At 42.8% G+C, this 14,079-nt stretch overlaps 1 protein-coding gene across 1 annotated transcript; it reads left to right on the forward strand.

Moving 5' to 3' along the window:
* The first annotated feature begins 721 nt into the window (after positions 1 to 721).
* NEUROG3 (neurogenin 3) lies at positions 722 to 1,387 on the forward strand. The gene has a single exon (XM_075257617.1). It carries the CDS (start codon positions 722 to 724, stop codon positions 1,385 to 1,387), a length of 666 nt encoding a protein of 221 aa, XP_075113718.1.
* Positions 1,388 to 14,079: the final 12,692 nt, after the last annotated feature.

Here is a 14,079-nt window from a genome sequence, read left to right on the forward strand (position 1 = left end):
TGGATAAAACCTGCCCCTGTGTATTTTAGGGCAATTGTTCCAAAACTCTGTGCCAATTGTTGCAAAGTTGAAGAGCTACAAAAGTTCAGTCTTTTTTCCTTCTTGATACCAGAGAGCTAAATGGGCAGCTCCTAGATTCATGTACATATTAAGTGTAAGGATCATTTATGGAGGGGTGGGGGTTCATTGCTCTCCCTCCCACTTGGCCCTTTGTTGGGATTCCAGCTGTGTCTGGCAGTGGGGAGGCTCGCGTGTCATTGATGATTCTGATTGGCCACTTCCCAGATTGTAATGAGCCCGGCACACTCCATGTAAAACTGATAAGATAAAGTGTGCCAGGGGGGCACACTTTGTATTGATCTGCATTGTTTCACAATGGTATATATATGCCTGGGAGCTAGTCGTGTGCCTGTTGCACATCCTTCACACATCCTTCCACTGAAGCTCCTCTAACATACAAGACCTAGAGGTCCAGGGAAGGAAAACACCCCACATCTCCTGGTGTCTTCTACTTGCTCTCATACAGCATTTCAGCCTGAAAGCCTATAAGGTAAGTCTTTGGCTTTAGTAACATTTTATTTTTTTTATTCTATCGCCCTACACCACATTCTGTATATTATCCTATATTCTATAATGCCCGTACAAGTAATATGACAAATTCTACAAGATTTTCAACGTTTCCTGCAAACTGACACACGTTTCTTGTTGTAATTTTTTCAGAATGTCTCCAAAAACAGAGAACAGCCATAGCAGAAGCGAGAGATACCTTTACTATGATGTCTCTGACGAGGAGGACCATTCTCTTTCTCTGCCTTGTTCTCCAGCCCCCTCAGCTGGGAGTGAAGGTTGTTTAGTGGGAGAAAAATTTCCCTTTACTGACTCCAGGGAGTCACAGAGCAAAAGACAAAAAGGGAGACGAAGATCACAAGTCAAGAATGAAGTCACAATCATTAAACAAAAGAAAAATCGCAGGATAAAAGCGAATGACAGAGAAAGGAACCGAATGCACAACCTCAACTCAGCCTTGGATGCCTTGAGGAGTGTTCTACCTACCTTGCCAGATGATGCCAAGCTGACCAAGATCGAGACTCTAAGGTTTGCTCACAATTACATCTGGGCTTTGTCTGAGACTCTGCGGATGGCCGACCATAGCCTATTTAACATGGCACAACAGGGTATGACAGACTCCTTTGAAAAGTTATCTAAGACTTGCTTAATGGTGGATCTGACTAGTCCAAATAGTAGCTGCAGTTCCTCAAGCGACTGGGACTCTCTCTATTCTCCAGGGTCGCAGAGCAGCAGTCATAGCCCCACAGACATGGAGGATTTTATTTCTCAGCCCAGTTCTTGCCTGAGATACACTGATACTTTCACCGAGTTCATATGACTTGTTCTAGTGTCCCCATCACTGGGTGTCCCTGTTCTCACATTCACTCTTGTGAATGGCCAGCTTATTGTAGCAGAGACATCAGTGAATCGCATCCTCTCTGCAGTCCTTTTGCTACTGTATATTCATTTTGTCTGTCTCCCTTTCATTGTAAATGTCCTATCTCCTTTAAGTCTTCCCTTCTAACCTTATGTGGGAAAGATTAAAAAAAAGACATTTTTTTGCACTTAAACCCAGTATCTTAAGGAGACAACACTGCATTCTTTACCACTGTGTATATTGTAATATTGATTTTTCTAAAGTTTATTCTGTATTGAATTTCTATGACTATTGATTTCCAGCTATTTGCTGTGCTTAAATTATATCTAATCATTTGTATTTATTAATTGTATTGATTCAATATAAATCTATATATTTTTTGTACAGATATATTTTCACACCACGTTGAGCGCTTGTACCTCAAGGTATCTTTGCAATAAAATATTCAGCAATAATTGCGTTACAATCTTGCTATCTGTCAAATATACACCTCTATATATTATTACGTTATTTTACGTATATTATTAATGTCGCATTCAGGTTAATGATTTTGGATCTCTTTGAAGCTGACAAATACAGTAGCAAAGTGAAGTTATCAGCTTAATGGATGAAAAGGAAAGTGTAACAGTAATTACATTGCGGATGAAGGAAGGAAGTGAACAGGTGGAACGTTTCCTTCTTCGCATGTAATCTAGTAGGGGAAGATTAATGGCCTCTTAGTGGCTGCTTTTATATAATGCAGTGCCATGGGGTCTGTAGTCTACACCTGGCAAAGTCTAGACCTCTAACTCACCTGGAAATTTAGAAAGACCCGGTATAACCAGGACTTGGCACGAAAGTCGAAAGTGATATATACCATTCATCGAGTATTCATATATCCATAGAGTATATAACACATGCCTGGATTTATGTATCATTACCATATAACATTATATGCACTTATATCTATTACTATTATTACATTGCGGATGGATTTATCTTCATGTTTATCTCATCCTCCATTTTTTCTCTCCCGTTGCCTATAATTCTATATTTCATATACATTTCTATGTTGCATGCTCTTTTATGAGCTCAATACGCTTATTTCTTCTTCCAATCCGATTTCATTTTCTCAAACATTCCCCCATTCATTCTCATACTAAGGCAAGTTCTTAAAGTTTTAGGCTATTGTCTTCCGTAACGTTACTTGGTCTTGGCAAAATATTGTCCAAATAGGATTAAGAATTTCACTGCTAATGGCCCACGTTTAAGACTTCATCCCGGGATCGTTCAGCGGTGCAGTAAACCCTTTACAGCACATTTCTGCTTGTTCTGTGCACAGAGGGTGAACATTGGGCTGGAATGCTGATGTGAATACTGATCAAGTCTTCGCACCATCAATTTGTAGTAGTTAGATTTATATCATCTTCCTTTCACCGCGGCCTCCAAAGAGAAGCATTCTCCCACTGCCCCCGTTGCAATGTGTCCGGATGACAAAGAGATGCTTATGTGCCAAACCTTTATTGTGATGCTAATAATTGGACGTTGAATTCATTTAATGGAGGTAAAAGGGAGCCATTGAAGCAATTTGTAAAACAAAAGAAATTTGGCACTTCAGCGCACGACGTTCAACTAGATCAAATGTGAGTCTTTAAAGATTGTTTACTGTCACTCGGTTACTTATGGCCGAGGCTCATCTTGCTAATGATTTACTAGTCCTATATATGTAGGAGTCCTGAACCATTGCAAAACGTATACACTCACTTATGGTAATTTGGTATCAAATGGAGGGTATAAAGGTAGTTATGGCTTTCTCTTGTTATTTTTGTGCTATAATTATAATGTTCAGCGATTATACGGCTTAAAGATTTTGGTTTTAATGGACAACTTCACATAATAAATCATAGTGAACTAAATACATTTTACTGACGGATTAAAACACTAAAGCGTATTCATAAAGGCATAGGAACCATGGTTGTCTTTAAAGGGAGTATGACGCCGGAGTCCAGTATCTCAACCGAGCCCCACAGATAGATAGGTTATGGTCACCTGAATTAAACCGTGTTTTTCTATTGTACCAAGATATCATTAGCAATATTCAAAAGAGCTCTATGGAGTCATGAGGGCTTTGTTGCTTACCTCTTTGGAGCAATGGCAATGCAACCCCAATGGTTTATTGTAAGCATAGGCCAGCAATGTCAAGGTCCCTTTAAGGCTAAGGATCTAAATAGCTCATTTGCATATTGACTAAAACAGTGATATCTCAGAGACACTGATCTATAAGGGGATAACACTGTTTAACCTATATCTCTACAGGGCTGGGTTGATATGTGGGGTTCATGTACATACGGTCATACTGCACCATAATATATTACACTTATTTACCTACCCTAACTAACTAACCGTTTTCTCTCAGGCCATTCCAGTTAAGAATCAGCAGAAGTTCTCCTAACTTTTACAAATTCATTTGTATCTTTTTTTTTCCCCCTGTACTTCCATCGACACTAGTGAAAATCCCAGATGTTTGGTAACTCCAGCCACCAATCTCCATTTTAGTAATATTATGTGATGATTTTTATATTTATGGATGGGTGGGGGCTTATCTACAACATTTTAACCATACTGAAAGGCTACATCATATTGAGGTTTGTACGATTTCTGAAAGAAAATGATCGCGTGTGACATGACATTTGGAGACCAATTGCACCGTAAACTTTGTAACCATCATTAAATAAACAAAAATATCACTAATAAAGTCTAACAGGTTATTTGTAACTAAAGCCGTAAGAAGAAGGCCGTGGTGGCTCCTCAAGCCATAGGAAACAACCGCAGTGGCTCCTCAAGCTATAAGAAGCAAGACCGTGTTGTCTCCTAAAGCCATAAGAAGCAGACTGTGTTGGCACCTCAAGCCATAAGATGCAGAATGTGTTGGCACCTCAAGCCATAAGAAGCAGACCTTGTTGGCTCCTAAAGCCATAAGAAGCAGACTGTGTTGGCTCCTCAAGCCATAAGAAGCAGACTGCGTTGGCTCCTCAAGCCATAAGATGCAGAATGTGTTGGCACCTCAAGCCATAAGAAGCAGACCTTGTTGGCTCCTAAAGCCATAAGAAGCAGACTGTGTTGGGTCCTCAAGCCATAGAAAACAGACCCGTGGTGACTCCTCAAGCCATAGGAAACAGACCCATGGTGACTCCTGAAACCATAAGAAATAGACCCGCGGTGGCTCCTCAAACCATAAGAAACAGACCTGCGGTGGCCCCTTAAGCCATGAGAAGCAGATTGTGTTGGTGCCTCGAGCCATAAGAAGCAGAGCATGGTGGATTTTCTTTTGTGCACCTTTGCTTCCATTATTGCATCAAATTCCTTTGGTGAACCAATACAACTCCCTCTGTAAGTCACAATGTTTTATAAAACAGTTTTTATTATTTATCATGAATATTAGGCACCTTAATAAATGTTCCATTCCAATTTTTTTTAATATGGGCAAGTGCAACAACTAAAGGGGTATTCCATTATGCTAACTCCTCAGCTATCCAATACTCAGGAGCTTACTGGTGGGGTCACATGTCCACCATTGCTCCCAGCTGCTAGATTGCAGCCAAGAGGGGTCAAATGTAGCAGTAGTCAGGCATGGGCACTTCCATTCATCTCTCTGGGATTGAAGGAGATTAGCAAGTACAGTGCTCAGTCCTAGACATTGACTATATGCTATGATGGTGGTCAACTGGGGGGGGGGATGGCTGCCTGTGCTGTAGGTTTGATACTAACAGCTGTTAAATTCCCTATCAAAGTAAAACTGATATTATTAGCGTATATTCCATTATAATATGAATAATATGTTATATATTAATAATATTGGATGATAGGCTACACTTAATAGAACATTCATTGAATCTGCATATAAACATGAAATGAAATACGATCTTCTTATAAGAATATATATATATATATATATATATATATATATATATATATATATATAGTTTCCTAATGAAATCTAGCTAGCTAGCTGCAATAATGTCTAAGAAACCTGAAGCGATACTTTGCTTTCTATCCAGCTATAACACAAGTTCTATGGAGCTTAATCGATTTCAAGCATGCAATGAGTCTGAAATGGCAAGCACCCCTCTTTTTAGGAAAATAAAAATAGCTTTAATTGGCTTGCAATTGAATAGAAAAAGTTCAACTGGAGGGTATAAAAAGTAACAGATTGGCCCAGCACTTTCATAAGCGTCTCTATAGAACAACCCAATGGGTGAATTTTCCGCTTATACTTTTTAATGCTGGAACCCACAGTAGTTAACGTCAGAGCCAAGATTGATGCAGACAATGCGAGGAAATGCACCACTGACCATGGTCCTGAACAGTGCGGAGCGAGCAAAGAGCGCTCGCTTCCCTTCATTACAGGCTCATTTAGACTATTCAGCTCCAAAAAAGCCTCCCTCCAGACGCTGACAAGACTCCTGTCAGGGTCTCGGCAAACTCCTGCTGCCAGACAAATCACCATTACCACGCTACATATTTCGCCTGCAATTTCCCTCTTCCTTTCTCCAAAGGCTTTTAAATAGCCTGGAACTCCCTACCGGGGTGTCCTGCATTGAAACAAATCTATTGCTTTCTCATTCAAATTCCTCAATTTGGGAGGCTTTTTGATTTATAGGGCAATGGGCATCTAAATCAGTGTTATTCCCAAAGATACGGCCCTTTGTAATAGGACTTAAAGGACACTTTGATCTATCCCTTACATATACAGCATTTACAGCAAACCCAGTCTATACATGTATAAGTTTATGTTAATATGATACAAAGATAGATCCAATAAAGAACAATATTATAACAAGGGTCAAAGTTTTAATCTGATACCAGGTAAGAATGTTGGAATAACTTGGTATACTAAATAAATAGCACATACAGGACACCTCTATACATTGGGCTTACATTTACTGTTTTCTTAATTTATAGTTGTCATTTCAAAGCTATAAGAAGGTCCTTCTTACAAGGAAGACTAAGATCACATATGAAATCCCTTTTAACATCCCACAAACCCAATTTTTTTGTCCAGTGGACTGAAGGAAAAATATTGGATGGGGCAACACGGTGGCTCAGTGGTTAGCACTGCAGCCTTGCAATGCTGGAGTCCTGGGTTTGAATCCCACCAGGAACAACATCTGCAAGGAGTTTGTATGTTCTCCCCATGTTTGTGTGGATTTCCTCCCATTCTACAAAGACATACTGATAGGAAGAAAAAAAAAAACTAAGATATTGGACACCTGATGGACGCCGTTAAAGTCAATGGGGTTCCATTGTTGTCTGCCGTTAGACAGACTGTTTTTCCGTTGTTCTGGTCCTGATCCAGACTAGAAAAACAGACAGAATGATACAGACTGTCAATGTACCTTGAGCTGTTACTGCTCCCAGCACCAGCGCCCGCCCTGACATACAGTCCCATGAGATGGTTATACTGCCAATTTTGCCGCCTTCTCCCCATCTCAATACATCTGGATCACAACGGTCCCGGCTGTCTCACTGTAGTATAAACCTTTGGCCTCTCTCCATTGGCTATTGCTCATTTTATTGTACTTTATTATTTTATTTTTTATTTTGCAGTGTTCTTCCAGTTTTGATATACAGCTATTCCTGTACCGGATAATACCTAACCAAGACCAATTGGGCTGCGGCTTCGAAAGATTGAAAGATTGTGGCCTCTACTCTCAGGTATGTGAATCATAACATTTGCATTAAACACGAAGTGTTTCATTTATTGGCCACATTTCACTTATATCCAAAAAAATTCAGTTTATTAGGCCACTCTGCTCAGACTGGTACTTGGTTAATACAACTGCCTCTATAGTCTTTACCAATACGTTTCAGTGACTACAGTGCATATCCCATTAGAAACCCCTTTAATACTAAGTGTTTGATAATATTATATAGACAGCCATAGCAAAGATGACATTACTTTATATATGGCATTGGTATTTGACACCGTGTTGTGTTAGGGGGATATCGTCACTCCTTGGGGAGAGACCACCATATTGTTGTGTTGTCATTCTCGGAGCACTGGATGGTGGTATTTAATGTAATACTGTGTAGAACTGCTACTCTGTAATATTTCTCGGCAGTGTAAGATGATAATACATCTTAGCAATGAAAGGTGATGGCAGCGCTGTATGGTCATTGCATCGCATTGTTACCTGGGCATCATACTGTATGGCACTTCTAGTTATGGCACCATATGGAGAAGAAATCTATACACATATACATTGCTTTAGTTTAGAAAGCTGCACACAATGATAGCTTTGGTCGACCCATCAATTGTGTATTATAAGGAATGGGACAGAGGCAAAGTGTGTGTGTGTGTGTGTGTGTGTGTGTGTGTGTGTGTGTGTGTGGGGCATTATAACACATGCTCTATCTAAATCTAAGTACAATAATAACAAATTCTTATTTGGTTCTTGAGTCTGATCTTTGTTTTATGTAGCTATGTATCCTACAATATAAGGCAGGAATAAGAGAGTAACATTATAATGTCTGTTTATAACGAAAGAAAGAAAGAAAGAAAGAAAGAAATCAGATCTTTACACTTGGACAACATTGAAAAGTTCCCTTTTTCCAATGAAATAATCACAATCCAAAGAGTTCCTGATAGGGTTTTAAAAGATGATTATTCTTTCACCGTCTACCAAGCATGAAAATCTAGCTGACTCGCTCCCATTCTTGGTGCAAGCGACCTCACAGTGTCTAATTTAGGCAGCAGCCCGTTACCTAAAACTTGTCACTCACACTTTCACTTCTCTTTGTTGTCCTTAGTCTTTATCCCATTCTTCTTTGTTGGTTCCTCCTCCTCCTCTCTAGGAGCCAAAGAAAGGATGTCTGGGAATATGTTTAAGACCGGACTGCTCCATTCCTACCCCTGTTTTCAAGTTAAAGCACTTCAGTGATAAAAGAGATGACAATGGCAGAGACTCTCTAAGGAGTGATAACTGGAGCTTCCCTCGTCCAAATGTTCTTGTCTCCAGCATTGTCTTAATGGTCACCCCATAGCAGGGATATAACAAGTTGATATTCAAGGATTTATCAGTGCATATATGGGAAATCTAGCATTTGTTAGCTTGCTTGGGGTAGTACCCTATGGCCCGATTATCCCGTATTATAGCTATTTGGAGTAGTCAGGGTAACATGCCACATATGCAGAAGTCATAAACAGCCATTAAAGCGGTATTCCAGTCTCTATCCTTAGCATAGCCATAAATATTAGATCTGCAAGGGTGCAACAGCCAGAAATCCCACAGAATAGCTGGTCCAGTGGTAATGTTTACTTGGCGTACAAAGTATATAGGCAGCTGAAGTCTATTGGACAGCACGCAGTACCCAAACCTGCTCTACACCTTGTATGGAGAGAGAACAGCTTATAAACAGTATACAGAGCCAACAATGGCCAAGAGCAGTTGATCTGCTGGGGTCACTGGTATTGGACATGGGTTGAACATTGTCTTTATCAAGGGATTTATCAAAATTGCAACTTATTATCTATCCACAGGGGTCCTGTGTACTCCATTTATATGTAGAGATGGTCCAGCCTGTGTGTTGCCGCACCCTTCAAATTTATGGGATTATCTGAGATAGCGCAAAGCTGAATTAAAGGGGCTCTATCACTAGATTTACATGTTATGAGCTAAAGATATGCTTAAAAAGGCTAATCAGGTGTTGCTATTAGTCTGTAAAAAGACCCCCCCCCCCCCGTTTTTGTTTCCTACCGTGGAAATCGATATGCAAATGATCATGATCGTGTACGGTGGGCGTTCCGTGCACCCCTTAGCGTCATAGCTTCTGGACGCCCACTGCTCTTCCTTGTGCCTTCGAGCCCCCCTCCTCCTACTTATTCACCACCTCCATCGTCGGCGGTTTCTATTGAAACCACGTGTGTGCGCAGTAGCGCTCCCTCCTGCGCGCTACTGTGCACGCTCCAGAGCCATTTTCCCGTAGAGAACATTGCGAGCTGGTGCTGGAGCATGCGCAGTAGCGCGCCAGAGGGATCCGCTACTGCGCACACGCGTGATTTCAATAGAAACTGCCGATGATGGAGACGGTGAATAAGCAGGAGGAGGAGAGCTAGGGGTGCACGGAATGCCCACCGTGCACAATCAAGCTCATTTGCATATCGATTTCCACAGTAAGAAACAAAAACGGGGGGGTCTTTTTACAAACTAATAGCAGCACCTGAATAGCCTTTGTAAAGCCTATTCAGGCATATCATTAGCTCATAACACATAAATCTAGTGATAGAGCCCCTTTAAAAAGTTTTTCCAGGCCTTTTAATTGATGATCTATCCTTAGTATAGGCCATGAAGTAAAGATCAGCAGGGGTCCGACACCCAGGACTCCCGGCCCACCAGTTGTTTGAAGAGGTTGCAATGTTTGCATGAATGCTGTACCTGTTCTTTGATCAGTGCCTGTGCTCAGTATGGCAGCTCTTTGACCGATGAATGTAATGTCCTACGGCCTCTGAAGCAGCAGTTGTACCCAGAGAGTACCGCTTCAACTAGCTGATCCACGGGCTAGCGGGTGTCAGACTCCCATGGCTCTTCACTTGATGACATATCCTAAGGAAGGTCATTTTCTCTTTGACCATCCCATAGACTTTCAATGAAACAGTTGCCTAAACTTAATATAAGAGAAATTCTTGACATATGTATGAACCTGATTAGAGATGAGCGAGTAGTATTCGATCGAATACCTCCCTGCCATAGGGATGCGTGTAAGCGGCCGAACACCAAGGGATTAAGCGCAACGAATATTCAATGCGCTTAACCCCTTGGTGTTTGGCCGCTTACACGCATCCCTATGGCGGGGAGGTATTCAATCGAATACTACTCGCTCATCTCTAAACCTGATCTAAGCTGGCGGGTACGTACAGTATTTAGAGCTTTTGGAAATACAAGGGTCCTGCTCCGATGGGCAAAAAAGTGATCTTTATAGGTGAATAAATTAAATTACTACTTTCATTTTTCTTTCTTTTTTCACATAAAAGATAATATTAGTAATATTCTGGACACATGCTATTCACGTCTGCATATGCAATACAATGAGTTCCTTACTTTGCTTTGCTAGTGTCCTGATCGCCATATTTTAAAGGCATCCTTAGATAGTAGCTGCACTAAAATGCTCGGCCATCTGGTCAGTGAAAGTAACTTTATCACAGGCTCCCGGTGCCGTCCCTTAGAAGAATAGTCCCTATCTACATGAAACTGTGACTTTAGGCAGACAGAAGAAGATTGATGAAACAGGTGCTTTACACAGCGGCGCGCAAATATCAAACAAGACGTCATTGTGACAAATTAGATGATTGGTTACGGATCGCTGGATGTGGGTTACAGTAGGAAAACTCCAGGTAATGTTTAATCCCGAGAGCAAATCTGGTTTACAGAAGACGTGATTGATCATCTGTCAGGCTCTTAGAGAATATTAGTATTACTATCTGAATGAAAGATCTTACTTTACATCGCTAGAAAAACTGACAAAAGTCTTCCTATAGACTTGAGTAGACCCGGGATTATGTCGCTTTAGCAGAATATTTCTGAGAACCGATTTGGTCCTAAATCTAAAACCCGATAAAATTACAATACCGTGCAAAAGTCTTAGGCAGAAAAAAAGCGAAATCTAAATCAAATTAATATTACACTATATTAAAGGGATTCTACCATTAAAATCAAATTTTTTCTTGTTGGCACGTAGGAATAGCCTTAAGAAAGGCTATCCTTCTCCTACCTTTAGATGTCTTCTCCGCGCCGCCGTTCGGTAGAAATATTGTGTAAGCGGCCATTTTTCTTGTGGCATACGCAGCTCGAGGCCTAGAAGTTTGACTGCCCGCGCCGGAAGAAAATGCGTGAAGAGGCTGTTCCTGAAGAAGATGGAAGTGGCGCTGGAGAGTTCTCTCGCAGCATTGGGGACGCCCCCAGTGCTGCGAGAGAACTCATTTGCATACCGACGAAAACCGGGATTTATACCGAACGGCGGCGTGGAGAAGACATCTAAAGGTAGGAGAAGAATAGCCTTTCTTAAGGCTATTCATACGTGTCAACAAGAAAAAAATTGATTTTAATGGTAGAATCCCTTTAAATATTATATATGACCTTGTACCTCACTAGACCCAAAGTGGCAGATTATTAGTCCTACCATACATCAGTTCTCAGATCCTTACTAGAGATGAGCGAACAGTGTTCTATCGAACACATGTTCGATCGGATATCAGGGTGTTCGCCATGTTCGAATCGAATCGAACACCACGTGGTAAAGTGCGCCAAAATTCGATTCCCCTCCCACCTTCCCTGGCGCCTTTTTTGCACCAATAACAGCGCAGGGGAGGTGGGACAGGAACTACGACACTGGGGGCATTGAAAAAAATTGGAAAAAGTCATTGGCTGCCGAAATCAGGTGACCTCCATTTTAGACGAATAGTGGATTTCAAATCCGGGTCATATGAGAATGTGAACTTTGTGACTATGAGACAGGGATAGCTGTACAGGCAGGGATAGCTAGGGATAACCTTTATTTAGGGGGGAATGTTATTAAAAATAACTTTTTGGGGCTCTATCGGGTGTGTAATTGTGATTTTTGTGAGATAAACTTTTTCCCATAGGGATGCATTGGCCAGCGCTGATTGGCCGAATTCCGTACTCTGGCCAATCAGTGCTGGCCAATGCATTCTATTAGCTTGATGAAGCAGAGTGTGCACAAGGGTTCAAGCGCACCCTCGGCTCTGATGTAGCAGAGCCGAGGCTGCACAAGGGTTCAAGCGCACCCTCGGCTCTGATGTAGGAGAGCCGAGGGTGCACTTGAACCCTTGTGCACCCTCAGCTCTGCTACATCAGAGCCGAGGGTGCGCTTGAACCCTTGTGCACACTCTGCTTCATCAAGCTAATAGAATGCATTGGCCAGCGCTGATTGGCCAATGTATTCTATTAGCCTGATGAAGTAGAGCTGAATGTGTGTGCTAAGCACACACATTCAGCTCTACTTCATCGGGCTAATAGAATGCATTGGCCAGCGCTGATTGGCCAGAGTACGGAACTCGACCAATCAGCGCTGGCTCTGCTGGAGGAGGCGGAGTCTAAGATCGCTCCACACCAGTCTCCATTCAGGTCCGACCTTAGACTCCGCCTCCTCCGGCAGAGCCAGCGCTGATTGGCCGAAGGCTGGCCAATGCATTCCTATGCGAATGCAGAGACTTAGCAGTGCTGAGTCAGTTTTGCTCAACTACACATCTGATGCACACTCGGCACTGCTACATCAGATGTAGCAATCTGATGTAGCAGAGCCGAGGGTGCACTAGAACCCCTGTGCAAACTCAGTTCACGCTAATAGAATGCATTGGCCAGCGCTGATTGGCCAATGCATTCTATTAGCCCGATGAAGTAGAGCTGAATGTGTGTGCTAAGCACACACATTCAGCACTGCTTCATCACGCCAATACAATGCATTAGCCAGTGCTGATTGGCCAGAGTACGGAATTCGGCCAATCAGCGCTGGCTCTGCTGGAGGAGGCGGAGTCTAAGGTCGGACCTGAATGGAGACTGGTGTGGAGCGATCTTAGACTCCGCCTCCTCCAGCAGAGCCAGCGCTGATTGGTCGAGTTCCGTACTCTGGCCAATCAGCGCTGGCCAATGCATTCTATTAGCCCGATGAAGTAGAGCTGAATGTGTGTGCTTAGCACACACATTCAGCTCTACTTCATCAGGCTAATAGAATACATTGGCCAATCAGCGCTGGCCAATGCATTCTATTAGCTTGATGAAGCAGAGTGTGCACAAGGGTTCAAGCGCACCCTCGGCTCTGATGTAGCAGAGCCGAGGCTGCACAAGGGTTCAAGTGCACCCTCGGCTCTCCTACATCAGAGCCGAGGGTGCGCTTGAACCCTTGTGCAGCCTCGGCTCTGCTACATCAGAGCCGAGGGTGCGCTTGAACCCTTGTGCACACTCTGCTTCATCAAGCTAATAGAATGCATTGGCCAGCACTGATTGGCCAGAGTACGGAATTCGGCCAATCAGCGCTGGCCAATGCATTCTATTAGCTTGATGAAGCAGAGTGTGCACAAGGGTTCAAGCGCACCCTCGGCTCTGATGTAGCAGAGCCGAGGCTGCACAAGGGTTCAAGTGCACCCTCGGCTCTCCTACATCAGAGCCGAGGGTGCGCTTGAACCCTTGTGCAGCCTCGGCTCTGCTACATCAGAGCCGAGGGTGCGCTTGAACCCTTGTGCACACTCTGCTTCATCAAGCTAATAGAATGCATTGGCCAGCACTGATTGGCCAGAGTACGGAATTCGGCCAATCAGCGCTGGCCAATGCATTCTATTAGCCCGATGAAGTAGAGCTGAATGTGTGTGCTTAGCACACACATTCAGCTCTACTTCATCAGGCTAATAGAATACATTGGCCAATCAGCGCTGGCCAATGCATTCTATTAGCTTGATGAAGCAGAGTGTGCACAAGGGTTCAAGCGCACCCTCGGCTCTGATGTAGCAGAGCCGAGGCTGCACAAGGGTTCAAGTGCACCCTCGGCTCTCCTACATCAGAGCCGAGGGTGCGCTTGAACCCTTGTGCAGCCTCGGCTCTGCTACATCAGAGCCGAGGGTGCGCTTGAACCCTTGTGCACACTCTGCTTCATCAAGCTAATAG

Source organism: Leptodactylus fuscus, chromosome 10 (assembly GCF_031893055.1).
Source record: "Leptodactylus fuscus isolate aLepFus1 chromosome 10, aLepFus1.hap2, whole genome shotgun sequence".
NCBI lineage: Eukaryota > Metazoa > Chordata > Amphibia > Anura > Leptodactylidae > Leptodactylus > Leptodactylus fuscus.

What these genes read in the sequence shown, in the direction of transcription:
- NEUROG3 (XM_075257617.1), top strand. Translation starts at nt 722, where the DNA reads ATGTCTCCAAAAACAGAGAACAGCCATAGCAGAAGCGAGAGATACCTT.